Source organism: Muscardinus avellanarius, assembly GCF_963383645.1.
Source record: "Muscardinus avellanarius genome assembly, chromosome: 13".
Classification (NCBI taxonomy): Eukaryota; Metazoa; Chordata; class Mammalia; order Rodentia; family Gliridae; genus Muscardinus; species Muscardinus avellanarius.
In genome coordinates, this window is record NC_137799.1 from 24,503,487 (window position 1) to 24,519,391 (window position 15,905).

Consider the following 15,905-nt stretch of genomic DNA (forward strand, 5'->3'; position numbering starts at 1 on the left):
ATACAGAAATAGTACTTGACTGAGAATCCGTCACGATTCTTATCCTGCATTCATGGTTTGATTCAGTGGATGCACCTATAAGAGTAAAGTGCATTAAAAGATAAGATGGACCTTGTTAATTATTGTTGTCATTAAATATTCCTGAGGTAATTGTATTCATAGCATAGAAAATGTGACACGTGGGCTTAATAGTATTTCTTCAGCCAGGCGTGGTGGCGCAAGCTTGTAATTCCAGTACTTGGGAGGCTGAGACAGGAGGATGGCAGGTTGACAGCCAGCCTCAGCCACTTGTGAGGCCCTCTGTCCTGTTTCAACATAAAGAATAAAAAGTTAGGCTGTGGGTGGAGCTCAGAGGTAGAGTGCCCCTAGATTCAATCCCCATTGCCCCCCCAAAATAAAATAAAAAATAGTATTCTTTCATCTTTCAACCCCTTAGGAAGAACTGTTGAAAGCCATTGCCTGTGTGGTGACAGCTTGCAGGTAAATGTTCTTTTAAGATGCCATTTCTTAAATTGAGCCTGAAAGTTGCAGCCTTTAGTAACTGCTATCATGACTTTGCATGGATCTTGTAGTGCAGAGCTGGAAAAATCTGTGCCCAATCAACCGAGCATAAATGAAATTCTTCAAGCTCTTCTGAAGGAATGTTGCAGAGAAAATCTCAAATACAAGATTGTAGCAATCAGCTGTACAGCTGATGTTTTGAAGGCCACCAAAGAAGACAGGTTCCAGGAGTTTTCTGACATTGTCATACCTCTCATCAAGAAGGTAATGAACACTATATCCCCTCAGTTCTGGTTCATACTTTAAAAACATTATTTTGAAAAGATTTTTCAGTGTACTGATTGTGTGTCTTATTAGGATTAGTTTATTTACAAGTAGCAGAGGATCCCAAAATATCAAATAAAATAGAGACTTGTCTTTCATATAATAGGTGGGAGACTCATAAAATCTTCAAGCATTCTGGTTCTTGATGGCCCCCAGTTCTGCCATCTCTAGAGTGTGGCCATTATCTTGGCCTCAGTCTTGTATCTGATTTCTAGACAGAGAGCAGAGGAGATGGAGTAAGAATGAAGGATCTCAGTAGGCGTATCAGTTCTCTTAAGGAAAGTTTTGGAGACTGCAGCATGGTTCTTTCACGGATATCCTGTTGGCCAGTACATAGCCACATAGCCACAACTGTCAGCAGAAGAAGCTAGGAAAGATAGTCTCCATCTTGGCCATTGTCTTCCCTCTGTGGGGAAGGAAAAAGTGGATTTATAGTGAATGAAGTTTTTCCCTAATAAGCTTTGCCTTGCAAGCATTTGCAGATGCCCCCCTGGTCAGACTAGAGTGAAGGCAGGGAGCCCTTGCATCATCTAGATATGCTGGGTGGTTTTGGTAAACAGGCATACAAAAAAAAAGTTGGTTTCATATGGAAAATGAAGTACTCATTTTCAAATGATGGGTGCTGAAAAAATATAGTTTATTTATTTGTGAAGCATTTGTAAAATACTTTAAATAGCATTCCCATTTCTTGTGCTGCCACTGATTTGTAGGTATTTTCTTTCAGTAATAAGCCTTAAAATAATTTTTGTTTGAATTTGAGAGACTTGTATATTAAATTGATCTTTATGACCAGCTAGCTGTACAAGTTACTTCTTACCCATTTTCCAGTTGACCAAGAAAGAGTTTGGGTTTATATCATTACCAAGTTTCTTACAGCTTTAATTTTCCCATTTTGATGCAGGTCTTTTTTAAGTTGTGCTCAAAACATTACATATAAGGTATTCTTCCCATTTTTGTTTATAGGTTCTTTTAAAGTGTTTTCCAAACTTATTAGAGGTGTAGTGTTTTAGTTACAAATTTGAAAACTTAGGATATAGAATTTAACGTTTAATTCTTGGTCAGTACCTCTTATCTGGTAACTTGATTGCTCTAATAGTGTACCTGTGACACTGAAGAACAAGAAGATAGTAAATTTTCCGCCCCTTTTCTTTGCTGTGTCCTAGAACTCGGTGGAAAGCATGGGCGTCCGCGGTACCAAAGCTGAGGATGAGAACAAGAAGGAAAGGGAGCTACAGCTGGAGTCCCTGCTGGGCGCCTTCAAGAGCCTGGGGGAAGCGTGGCCTCGGAACGGGGAGACCCAGCGTAAGCACAGCCTGTGTTTGAAGGAGTGCTGTAACCAGAGGTTACTTACCAAGGGCAAAGTTTTTCTGTATGGCACATTACTGTTTCTTGTAGAGCCTGATTGATTAATAGTGAAAATAACCCCCCAATTTTTACTATTATATCAGCAAGTAATCTCATTGGTTACTGTATTACTTTATGGGGGCTACTGTAAGAAAGTATTGTAGAGTGAGTGGCTGAAGCCACAAGAATTTGTTCTCGTAGTTCTGGAGATGGAAGTCCAAGATCAAGGCGTGGGAGGGCAGGCTCCTCTGAGGTCTCTCTGGCTGTGAAGGGCCATCTTCTCTGCTTCTTTACTTGGGCTTCCTTCTGTATCCTAATCTCCTCTGGTGAGAATGTCAGTCATATTGGAATAGGGCCCACCCATTCAAACTGGTTTTTTGGATTGGGAATTGAACCCAGGGGCATTCTACTTTCAAGCTACATCAACAGCTCTATTTTTGTTGTTGTTGTTGTTGTTGTTATTAAGAAATAGGGTCTTGCTAGGTTGTTGAAAGTCTCACTGTTGCTGGGGCTTCCCTCAAACCTGAGATCCTACTGTCAGCTTTCCAACTACTGGGATTACAGGCATGCGCCATTACACCAGCTACAAACACTGTAGTGTGTCTTCTAATAATTCCTATTCTGCACTGTGTGTATGGGGGGGTTAGAATTCAACAGAGGGATTTTGGTGGACACAATTTAGTTTATAACAACCCTGATAGATCTTATGCAAATAGTTGTTACTCTTTTCTCTGATCATAGCTCTATTCTGAAGAATCCACAATGATTAGTAGATTCTCTTCATCTCAGAATCAGTGGTCTTGCTGCCAAGTAAGCAAGTGGAATTTATTTCACTGAGAAATAACTCGAGAGATTTTCAGAATTGGATATGTATGTCCAATGAATTAAAAAAATAGTAAGCCCTGATTGGATGACGTTGCAGTTAATAGAATCCTTTGATAGGGCCGTAAACTTAGGTTGATACTACACTTTTAAGTTTTTCTTGCTCTGGGTCCTATACGATCTCACTAAACATCTCAACATTCTTGAATGTCCTAACAAGTACTGTTGCCGGGCATGGTGGTGCACCCTTGTAATCCCAGTGCTTGTGAGGCTGAAAAAGGATCACAGTTTGCAGCTAGCCTCAGCTGCTTGGGCCCTCTGCAACTTAGTGAGACCTCTTTCAAAAATAATAAAAAATAGGGCTGGAGGGCATAGCTTGGAGGTAGAATGCCCCTGGGTTCCATCCCCAGTGCTGAAAAAAAAAAAAAAAAAAGAAAGAGTATTGTTGGTCTAGTCCCAGTGCTTCGGAGACTGAGATAGGAGGATTGCAGGTTCAAGGCCAGCCTCAGTAACTTGGTAATACCTCAGCATCTAGTGAGACCGTTGTTTCAAAAATAAATTAGGGCCGGGCATGGTGGCGCACACTTGTCATCCCCTCGCTTGGGAGGCGGAGACAGGAGGATCTTGCAGGTTCAAAGCCAGCCTTGCTGGCTTAAGAGACCCTGTTTCCAAATAAAAAAGTATAAAAATAGGTCTGGAAGTGTAGCCCGGAAGTAGAAGGGTTTCTAGGAACCCCAGTACCACCAGGAATAAATAAATAAATAAATAAATAAATAAATAAATAAATAAATAAGGGCTGAAAAGTGTAGCGTGGAATTAGAATCTGAATTAAAAAATATATATACACACATTGTTTTTATATCTAAAATCAGACTTTAGGCTTTCTTTGGGCCTGTCATTCTTTGTGTGAACTTACATTTGTTATGTATAAAGTGTATTTGCTACATATAGGAAGAATTTCCCAAAAGATATTCTAAATTTGTGAGTGATGTTATTTTTTGTTATTATGTATGAATTGTAGCTTAAGACCACTTATTTCATGTCATCAGGATTATTAATTTTTGCTTGATAGCCAGAAAAAGTTAAAAGTAAGGAATTATATTTAAAAATGACATAAATAGAAAGCAGTTTTTCTTTCTTTTCTTTTCTTTTCTTTCTTTCACACTCCTGGGGATTGAACTAAGGGGCATTCTACCTCTGAACTACACCCTAAATCCTTCCCTTCAAGAATTTAACTGTTATACATTGACTTCTCTTATATATCTTACTTGTAATATATCATCTGCAATTTCTAGCTTTTTTTTTTTTTTTATACAATAGAGAAAGAAATGATAAACTTTTATGAAGAAGTCCTAGTGCAAAATTCTAGATTTTTACTCTCTTAGTTTTTTTGTTTTTTGGTGGTACTGGGGGTGGAACCCAGGGCTTTCTACCTCTGGTCTACACTCCCAGGCCTATTTTATATTTTATTTAGAAACAGGGTCTCTTAAGCCAGCGAGGCTGGCTTCGAACTTGCATGATCCTCCTGTCTCATCCTCCCAAGTGCAGGGATAACAAGCGTGTGCCACCATGCCCTGCTGTCCCTTAGTTTTTACATTTGCTTGAGTTCTACTAAATTGCACAGCATTTAAAAAAGTAACTCCTGTTTTTGAGTGTTATTCTCTGACTTATCAATTAGCATGATAGTAATTACATGATTATTGTAGCAGTTGCAGTTGACAAAACAGGTTTGTGAAGAGGACCTGACTCTTGGAAAACCTCTAGTTGTGTGTGTCAAGAGGGTGCTTCTTAGGGATTGTTAAAGGGGAATATGGTCAGCTCAGCTCCTTTGCTTCATGGAGGATGAGACATCTTGAAAGGAGATGTTTATGCACAGGTAGAGCTATCTTTGTTAAAGGAGAGAGATGCTTATTAAGGAAGTTCACTTGGAAATTGTACACAAAGTCACACTGAACTGTTTGGGGATTTTCATGGCTTTAATTAACTGTGTTTCTTGTCCCCCACCTTCACTGTTTTCTTCCTTCTTTCCCCTGTACCATCTCTCTTCTCTGCCTTTTATTTGTCCTCCTGCTCCTTCACACACTCTCTCCTGCTGTTCCACTGTGTTCCCCTCCCCGCTTTTCCCCACCAGGTTGTTATCGTCTGGAGCTGTGCAAATTGATGTGTGAACGACTGAAACTCAGCACGTGGAAAGTGCAGCTAGGTGTCCTCCAGTCAATGAATGCCTTTTTTCAGGGGTAATTTGCTTTATGTTTTAGTTTTAATTTTGCCTCTCTCCCCCAACCAGCATTCTTAATATATCCTTGGAATTTTTATAAATGTTCAAGCCAGTTGCCAAAGTGAATGATAAAAACAATAACATGCAGATAGAAATTGTTGTTCCAGGAAGATTTGAGAGTGTTTCTTACTGAGTAGCGTTTGTATCTTGCCTTTTGATATGCATAGGTTAATGCTTCTGGAAGAAGATTATGCAGATCCTGAGGCTTTGGCTGAAATTCTCCTCGAAACTTGTAAATCAATCACACATTCTTTAGGTGAGTGTAGTAAACTGAAATTGATACGGAGTACTGATGTAAAATTAAGGAACTGAGCTTCCAATATGTTCTATCTAGTTCTTATTTAATATGCTGTCATATTTAATATATTCCATATTTCCCCCTAAACTGAGATATTTTAATCTGGAATTAAAATAGGATTTTAGCACCTAGGTTAGACCTTTGTGGTAAGTATTTTTAAAAAAATTTATATGGAAATAATTTAACACTTACAGAACATTTGGCAACCATTCCTACATACCTGTGTATACTTTACCCAGAGCCACCTGCTAACGTTGTGTGCTATTTGCTGTATTCTTTGGATTACTGTATATGTGTTTTTTCCTGAGATATTTGAAAGTGTATTGCTTACATCTTGCCCCTTTATTCCTAAATTCTTAAGTCTTCATTCTTTTATATAACTGTGATATAGTTATTAAATTTAGATAATATGCATGAATGTAATATTATTTTTACCAGATTTTTACCATTTATATTCTAGTTTTTTTTTTCCCCCAGTTAAATTATTAATGATCTTTACAGGATTTCCTCCCTCTCCCCCATTAAAGAATCCAGTCCAGGATCACTAAATAACCTCAGAACTGCATCTAAGAAGCACTTTGTTTGAAGGCACTGGGAGGCCATGCAAATTCTCCTTTTCAATTTTTTTCCTCTAATTTAGCAAGCATTGATGATTTTTTTCCTGAACCAGTATTTTTAAGATTTTTTTTCACACCAGCACTTTTTCCTTATGTACTGTTTGGGAGCTGGTATTCTTTTGTAAGCAAATCTTTTTCCTGTCCCTGTTTGTTTATTTATCTGTTCACTGGTATTGGTTCAGGGATTCCTTTGATTCCCCCTGCTCCAGTGGTTTATAGTAAATAATTTTCATTAGTTCTTTTGTTACTCGGATTGCCCACACATGGCTGGTGGAAGCCTTGTCAAGTTGACTCCTTTGCCCATTTAGCAGGTCACTATCCTCTTTTGCAGCCCTTCCTTCCTGCCCTGGGTTTGCTTATATATTAGTTTTATGGTAGATAATTTCACTATGAACTGGATGCCACAACAAAGAGTAGATAACCAGCAAAGTATGTTTCCAGGGCAATTCTTAGAAGTAGTGTGCTTTCCTTTTTTAAAATTTTCTCACTTTTTTGTCGTACTGGGATTGAACTCAGAAACATTCTACCTCCAAGCTACACCCTCAGCTGTATTATATTTTTATTTTTTGGAACAGGATCTCTCTAGGTTGATGAGAGTCTCACTACTTGCTGAGGCTGGTCTTGAACCTGCGACCCTCCTGTCTCCACCTCCCAAGCACTGGGAATACAGGCATGCCCCATCACACCCAGCTTGAAGCATGCTTTTATGAATGAAGAACTAATAGATAATAAATTTGTTCTTTGGTAAAATGGGAAGGGTCATGAAAACGTGAAAGCCTTTCTTGGCTGTGATATGAAGATTACTGTGTGTGACATAGTGTCTTGATCTCCCACTTCTAAAATGAATCCTTTAAGTATTACCATGTTGTGCTTGGTATATTTGGCTGACATCCTCCCCATCCCCCAGAGAAAATAATGTGACATGTAGTACATTTCAGGTATTTGAAATTGGCATAGGAAGCTTACTTGAATAAATTTTTAAAACTCCAGGTGTATCTTTCCATGGAGTTTTAATTTGTGAACAGCATTCTTTCAGTAGCATTAATTTGACCTTGGGAGTTTTGTCTGTAAGGCATACATATGAACTCTATGATTTTCTTCTTAGAAAATAAGACCTACACCTCTGTGAGAACAGAAGCTTTATCTGTGATAGAATTACTTCTTAAAAAACTTGAAGGTGAGTTCTTAATAATTCTGATTGAAGGACTAGAAAGCCAGGACACTTCGTGGCGTACATTTAGAAATTATTGTTTTCTGTTTTTGCTTATTCTCTAAAATATAAATTAATATTTATGCGCATATAAGTAGAATATACAAAACTAAAACCATTAAATTTTAATTATCTGGTATTCTAAATTTATATACTTTTAATGTATTATTAAGCTATATTTATTTCATATAAAGTATTTCCATCATAATTCTGATTTAACCTTGGTTATATAGGAAGTGGTTGATAGTGGTATAGTAGACTTCACTGAATACATGTAAATGAACAGAATGGCAGACTGGAAAGAACCTTATCAAGAGGCAGATTGCCTCTGAGGGTCTGTTGTATCTTGGTAAAGAAGATAAAGAAGACTGCCAGCATTTTCTCCCTGGTGCATTAGTCACTGATTTCAAAAGGAGGAATGTTTTATTTTTCTTCTTTTTTATTGTTTTAAACTCCATGGATTAAGAATGCAGAAGTTGAAACTGGGTGTAGTGGCACCAGCATTTGTGAGGCTGAGACAGGAGGATCTGGGTTTGTGAATAGCCACAGCTACTTAGGCTCTTTGCAACTCTGTGAGACCCTGTTTCAAAATAAAGAATAAAAAATAGGGCTGGGGGTGTAGCTTGGAGGTAGAATGCCCTGGGTTCCATCCCCAGTACCGGGGGAAAAAAAAATGTAGAAGATAACATAGTTTTCTTCACAACCTTGTATATTTACCATTTCAACTTTCCTCTTTTTTCTTAGCAATTAAAAATACCTCTTCTAGGTCTTCTTAAAATAGGCCTTTTAGAATTAGTAATACAAAACACCAATACTGTAATCCATTCTTCCCATGTTTAAATAAAAGATCAAAGCACTTAGTCATATTGCTGAATTACCAGTTTGCCAGATATGTGCTAATATATTCTAGATATTAAAGTGAGGCTAAATGGTCATTAATAACCTGCAGAGCTTTTTTTAGCCTCTTAAGAATACTTTTATTGGCACATTATAATTATGCACCATAGTAAGGTTCAAAGTCATAGAAGCAAACACACCTGCAGGTCCCACCCTGCTGCCCAGCCCTGCTCATGCATATTAGGCAGCTTGGCAGTGAGGCCTTCCCCCCCGGGCATGGCGTCCTTTGAACTGTTCTCCTTGGTCAGCTCTCCCCTCCACACCTCCCTTCCATGTTCCCGTGATGATCTGAACTTCCTTTGTTTCCCATTTTCTCTGTGTACTCCACATGTGAGAGAGGGCATATGGCACTTGATTCTGAGACTAGCTAATATCACATAGCATGATTTTCCCTAGTTTGATCCATTTTCCTGCAAATGACATAAATTTTGTTCTTTATGAGATGAGTAAATGGCCATATAATTATGAATTTTTCAAGATTGTTCTTACCAAGTGTATGTTGTGAGGTGGACTTTGTTATTGAATGACTTTTGGTCCTCTTGACTTGCCTTGGCATTTCCTTCTCCCACTTCACTGCAGGCTGAAGTGCTTGGTAAAAGGGATGATATTCTCTGATGAGCTTTCAGGCCATTGTCAGTACTTGGGTTGTAAGATACTTGTTGAACCTCAGATTATTATATACTGATCTGTTATCAAAGGGTTGTTTTGAGGTTATTTTGAGGATGGGTTTTGGGTGGAAAGGTAGTTTCAATTTTTTTTTCTTGCTTGTTATGCAATGATTCTTTTTCTTTTCTTTTCTTTTCTTTTTCCATTCTAGAATCTAAACAGTGGGGAAGTTTGACATCTGAATGCAGAGTGCTCCTGATTGAATCTTTAGCCACCATGGAGACAGACAGCAGACCTGAGCTGCAGGAGAAAGCGTCATTACTGAAGAAAACACTTGAAAATCTGGAATAAATGAGAAGGAGAAGGAACAAACAAGTGCCATGTTCATGGGGATTGAAATGGTGGTATTCTGTAAAAAACCCAGTGGGAAAAGCAAAGATTCATTTGTAGCATGCATCATTCCTTGGCTGAAATAAAAAAGAAAAAGCCTTAAATTTTGTTCCTTATTAGCTTTATTTTACTTGATTTTTTTTTTAAAGTATGTGGACTAAATGAGCTTAATGGAACCTTGGGTGTTTGAGAGGTGATTGAAAATGAGACTGGCAGAAATAGTTGTAAAAGAATTAAAACTCTCAATAAAGAAATTAATAGACAAAATTGTAGAGCAAGCTAGATGGAAATATTAGAACTGCATCCAAGCTAAAGTCATTTCATTTTGGGGTCTTATAAATCAGTTAGTGTAAACTCCTTCTCTTCCACCTGAAGAAATAAGCTTGGAAATGACATAGATTCTTTTCTGAGCCCTCCACCAACACCAGTCCAAGTGTTTAACATCCTGCCCAATGCACTTGGTTTTACAACCTGCTGCCAAATCATTGCTGTGGCCTACCCCAGACGCTCCCCAAGTGAGGTACAGTTAGAGTGGCATGCAGTTCTTAGGCCAGAACTAAAGTGACTCTTATTACTGCATTCATGAAAGTCAGAAACTGGACATTTCATATTTCGATGGTTAAGTTTTAGAAAGTGATTGTCTAGCATGATGTGGTGGCACATGCTTGTAATTCCAGTACTTGGGAGGCTGACAGGAGGATCACAGTTTTGCGGGCCGGCCTCAGCTACTTAATGAAGCCTTATGCAACTTAGCAAGACCCTGTTTCCAAATAAAGAATAAAAAAAAATAGGACTGGGGGTATAGCTGAGAGTTAGAATTCCCTTGGGTTCAATCCCCAGTACCAAAGAAAGAAAGTGACTTCCTAGTATCTTTATGGGTTGAAAGGACAAATTTGGTCTCTATATATTTCTAGTTGAAGTCCTTTTACAGGTAGGTGAAAATATATTAGGAAGCTGAGCATGGTGGCACACACCTATAATCCTAGTATTTGGGAAGCGGAGACAGGAGGATTGCAGATTTGAGGCCAACCTTAGCAACTTAGTGAGACCCTGTTTCAAAATAAAATAATAAAATAGGATTGGGATGTAGCTCAGAGGTAGAACACCTCTGGGTTGGATCTCTAGTATAAAAATTAAAATAAAAATAAAAAAGGAAAAGATAGATTAGGACAAGATTGCTCTTTCTGGGTCTGTATCTGTTGTTGCATATTTTGCAAAACCCCAAACAATAACAAACAGTCTGCCTTGGTTTAGCTCATTTATAATCTCAAAACTGTAACAACAATTTGAGATTTTTATTCTCTGTTATGTTAGCAGTATGACTTTATAGAATAGAAGGAAAGCCTGTTAGCCATCTTGGAATTACTTTTTTTTTTTTAATGTCTTCTCTCAAAATAGCATGATACTCCTCCAAATCAGGGTCTCCTTCAAAAAACCATCCTTCTGATGCTACTGCTAGTGCTCCTGCCTGAAGGTGTAGGGCAGGCTAACCTAAGTGTTTATGGTAAGCTGGTCTCTAGCTTGCCTTATATTCTAGAGCACAACGCTTCCCTTGTTGACACTAACATCAAGACTCTCCATGTTCGATGTTTTTTGGTAGAAACTCCACCCACCTCTCTTAGTTGACTAATCTATATTTCTCACTTTATGGGCTGTGATTCATAATAACTTTTTATATCATGACCCAGAGCGCGCGCGCGTGTGTGTGTGTGTGTGTGTGTGTGTGTGTGTGTGTGTCTTTGCGTTTGTGTATGTATGTCTGGAAATAAATTCTTTCACTGAAATAAATGTTTCATGAAATACTACATAATTATTCTTTGTGACATACTTTGATTTCTTTGTTTTCCCCTCTCTGTTGTAAATGTTCTTCAGACCCTTTAAGTTAATTTCCTGACACACAACTGGATTGCTACTCACAGTTTGAAAAACTGCCATGGATAGGACCTAAACTCTCCCATATGTGCGGTGTGTGGGATTGCTTTTGATGGGAAAAAGGGTTTACAAATAAAAATTTATTACCAAACCCCTCTTTGCCAATAGTGAAATGTAGTTATGAGTCTTTGTAGCCTCATGGATTTTAAAGAACCTATTGTGGGCTTCCATTTGAGAGGGGCTTTTGCTTGGATGGTCTTCAGAAAGCTGTGGCCTCTCAGGACCTGGTGTTTTCCAGATCAGTATTTCCTCTCCACTGAGGACCCTCTGTCATTCATAGTACAGGGCAGGTATGTTCAGAAAGTGTGAGAGTAAGGGCAAGAATTGTGCTCTTGGTTTATAGCAAATCTCAAAACCTCATCATACTTTGTGCTTTTAAAACTTTTTGTTATTTAATACTGGGAATTTCCCTTGGTGCTGAGAGTGGTGCTAAGACTCCTGAACCTTAGTGCTATTGAATTTCGTTTCTTTTATCTTTCTGAGCACATTTCTAATTTATATGCTTAATGCCTTCATTTTGACCAGCCAAATCACTTACACAACTACTAATGCTAAGTTACTGTCACATGATGTAGCCGACATTTGGTGTGCACACATTTCTGTGAATGGGTTAGTAACTGAGGTTTTAAGTGTGAAGCGTTGATCTGGTGAGTGAGCGGCAGAAGTTCCATGCATGCCTCTGTCAGCACTCTTTATTTTCCAAAACTATCTGGAACATATCGTCGTCATTTTCCCCCTACACATTTAGAGCTCCGTGTCATACAATTGACTTGTAGGATCTCTTACTGAATTCCTTGTTCCTGGCATTGGTACCCCAGCTGTGTCTTCACAAATTTAATGACATGTGAGAGGAACGATCTGAAATGCCATTGGAAATATCCATGAATGTTGTATACAGTTGTGTTTTTGGTGATAAAGAGCAGCTATTTCAATGAATGTTTCTGCACAGTTTACAGTTGGTAGGATGTCTGCCTATAACACAATCTACCTGCACAACAAGACCTATTGCTTTGGCCCTCCATCATTTGCTTTGTATTCACTAACAAGGAAAAGAAAAAAGATTTGACCTTCTTGGTCTGTGTATTGTGTATTGTGTGAACATTGCCCTTTGTGGGACGTTGCTACCTGCTGCTGCCACAGTATGTTCATGCTGCTTGTGAAAGTCCAGGGAGTTATTTTGACATTGATACTCACTGTAAATACAAAATATTGTTACATGGATATATATGTAAGAGATTTTTGTATTTTGTATGCAACATCTTCACAGAATCTCTGTAATATTTACTCAACCTCGCAAAGCATGTGGTAAGACTTACTTTAAAGGAAAATCCTTCCCATGCCCAAGAAGATATTAAATGTTAAATAAAAGCTGCATGGTCTGTTCTTTTGACATAGTACGTTAATTTTTTATCAGTTCTCTAGAAAAGTATTCAACTGCCAAGGCATTGACTAGCTGTACTTAAAAAAAAAATGCCGACCGCCTGCCATATTCTGAACTAACTAGTATGTAGAAATTGCTGGCTGAAGTGTCTGGGAGTTCCAAGGAAAACCAAAATAAAGACACCTCAAATTACTGCTATCAGGTACTTGGGAGGAAAATTGTCATTGAAAGATTTGATTTTCTGGTAAAATAACTTCATATAATTGTGTAGAAACAAAAGTTCTCCTTAATATACATGGTTGTGGGGGAGAGAGAGAGAGAGAGAGAGAGAGAGAGAGAGAGAGAGGAAGAAGAAGAAGAAGGAGGAGGAGGAGGAGAAAAAAGAGAGGAAGAAGAAGAGAGAGTGAGCTTGAGAGTTATATACAGGTGGGTTGGTGTCTCTCTGGGGAAGTTATTCCACCATACTGAAAGTAGATTTTTTTTTTTTTTTTGAGGGTCTGGGGTGGAACCCAGGGGCATTTGTCCTCTGAGTTACACCCCCTGCCCTATTTTTATTCTTTATTTTGAAACCGAGTCTCACTGAGTTACAGAGGGCCTCACTAGGTAGCTGAGGCTGTCCGTGAACCGCGATCCTCTGGTCTGAGACTCCCGAATAGTGGGATTACAAGCGTGCGCCATTACGCCCGGCTGTGAAAGTAGAATTTAAGAATATTTGTTTATGAAAAGCTATACAAAACCAAATATGCCTTTCCCATACAATTGTTCTCATAGGCATTTACCCAAACACATTGAGGATTAATGTCCATGTGAAATCTGCACAAAAGCAGCTTTGTTCATAAATGCCAAAACTTAGCATGGCCAACATGTCTTTCAGTAAGTGAATGGGAGATTATGCAAAATCTAGACAACAGAATATTATTTAGTGCTCAAAAGAAACAAGCTATCAAGCCATGAAACAACAGGGAAGAAACTTGAATGTGTATTATTAAGTGACAGAAGCCAGTATGTATAACTACATTACTGTATGATTGAAACTGACATTCTGGAAAAGGCAAAAATGTGGAGACAGGAGACTGGTTACTGGAAGGTAAGAGAATGAATAAAGAGCACAGAGGTTCTCCAGGGCCATGAATATAGCAGTGTGTTACTACAGTTGTAAGTAAATTTCTTTATACATTTGTCCAAACCCATAGAGTGCGCAGCACCAAGAGTGAACCCCAAGACAAAATATGGACTTGGATAATGTTAAGTGCATCGATTTCAGTGAATGTACCACCATGGTAAAAGATGTTGATGGTGAGGTTGTATTGTGCATGTGAGGAAATGAAGGGAAAGTACATTGTACTTTCCTCTCAATTTTGCTGTGAATCTAAAATTTCCTTTAAAAGTATGAAAAATGTAAGATTTTGTAAGTTTATTTTGGATTACAAAGATAATAAATACTTGTTGCCCAAATCACATTCCTATTCTATTCTATCCCATTCTATTCTTTTCTGTATTGGGAATTGAACCACGAGGTACTCTCCCTCCAAGCTATACTCTTAGCCCTACTTTATTTTTATTTTGAAACAGGGTCTCACTAGATTAATGAGAATCTTTCTCACTCTTTGCTGAGGCTATCCTTCAACCTGCAATCCTCCTGTTTCAGCCTCCCAAGTGTTGGGATTTTGAGCATGTGCCACCATGCCTGGCTACTACAAGCCCTTTTTATTTTTTGTTTTGAAACGGGGTCTTGTTGAGTTGCTGAGGCTGGCTGCAAGCCTGCAATCTCTCTCAGCCTCCCAAGTATTGGGATTACCACTAAACCCAGCAGAAGAGTTTAAAGAAGAAAAATGAAGATCTCCTATATTTAACTACCCAGGGATAACATCTGTTAATATTTTGATGGGGTACCATTTCAGGAATAATAGCTATTAGTGACTTATTATATCACTAATGTAGTGAGTATAATATTATTAATTTGTTTTTTTATCATGCATTTATTTATTTTTCAGAAAAAAATCTTTCCTAACATGAAATATGAACAATAAATACCCAAAACAATCTCGAAAAAGAACAAAGCTACAAGATGTACATTTTCTGATTTCAATCCTTATAAAGCTAAAATAATTGAAACAGTGTAGTACTGTTCTAAAGGCAGATATATAAACCATTGGAGTTAAATAAAAGCCTAGAGATGAATTCTTCCATATATTGTGAAGTTATTTTTGACAAGGTTTCCACAAACATTTGGTGGAGGAAATAATAATCTTTTAACTAAATATTGTTGAAAAATAATAATTACATGAAAAAGAATAAAATTGGACCCTTACTTACCTAACACCATATACAAATATTAACTCAAAATAGATAAAAGACTTAAATATAAATCTTAAGACTATAAACTTTTAGAAGAAAATCTGGGCCATAAAACCTCACAACATTGAAATTGGCAGTGATTTCTTGGATATGATTTCAATGGCACAGGCAACAGAAGGGTATACAAATTCCCTAAAAAATTAAAAAAAATATTGTATATCCAAAGACATGTAAACAGAGTTAAAAGTTACTAATAGAATGGGATAAAATATTTCCAAATGCTATATCTGAAGGTATATTGATATTCCAACTAGAAATCCTAAAAATTAGCAACAATAAAAGCAAACAATACAATTTAGAGATATGTAAAAGACTAACATAAATAATGAATCTCCACAGATAACCAATCTTAGTTGTCTGTTGGATGGAAAATCTGGTTCTGGTGTGTGTTACCTATTTCTTCTTTGTAGTTAATCTCTTTGAGTATTTTCTCTAGCGCTGGATTTGAAGACATAAATTCCTTCAGTTTCTGTTTGTCATAGAAGTTTCTTATTTCCCCATCTAATTTGATAGAAAGTTTTGCTGGGTAGGAAATTTTTGGCTGGAAGTTGTTTTCTTTCAGAGTTTGGAATATGTTACTCCAAGCCCTTCTGGCTCTCATGACTTGGTTTGGGAAGTCTGGAGTGATTCTAATTGGTTTGCCTCTGAATGTCACTTGGCCCTTTGTTTTTGTTGCCTTTAAAATTCTCTGCTTGGCTTCCACAGTGGTCATTTTGACAATTATGTGGCATGGGGATCCTCTTCTCCGATCCTGTCTAAAGGGGGGTTCTAGAAGTTTCCTGGACTTGTGTATCGACCTCTTGCTCTATGTTTGGAAATTTTTCTGCTATTACTTCCTTGAAGAGATTGTTGATCCCTTTGGTTTCACCTTCTTTTCCCTCCTCTATTCCAGTTATTCTTAGGTTAGCTCTCTTAAAATGGGCCCATATTTCTTCAATGCCAGATTC

At 37.8% G+C, this 15,905-nt stretch overlaps 1 protein-coding gene across 1 annotated transcript in view; it reads left to right on the forward strand.

Annotated features, from left to right (window-relative positions):
* Window positions 1-9,248, forward strand: part of ECPAS (Ecm29 proteasome adaptor and scaffold) — a gene marked incomplete at both ends in the record, with an annotated part of 115,627 nt that extends 106,379 nt beyond the window's left edge. Inside the window, 7 exons of the mRNA XM_080709071.1 lie at window positions 437-480; window positions 573-765; window positions 1,989-2,127; window positions 5,123-5,228; window positions 5,437-5,525; window positions 7,290-7,361; window positions 9,109-9,248. Coding sequence (XP_080565197.1) covers window positions 437-480; window positions 573-765; window positions 1,989-2,127; window positions 5,123-5,228; window positions 5,437-5,525; window positions 7,290-7,361; window positions 9,109-9,248 — 783 coding nt within the window. The remainder of the gene's footprint in view (window positions 1-436; window positions 481-572; window positions 766-1,988; window positions 2,128-5,122; window positions 5,229-5,436; window positions 5,526-7,289; window positions 7,362-9,108) is intronic.
* Between the last annotated feature and the right edge of the window lie 6,657 nt (window positions 9,249-15,905).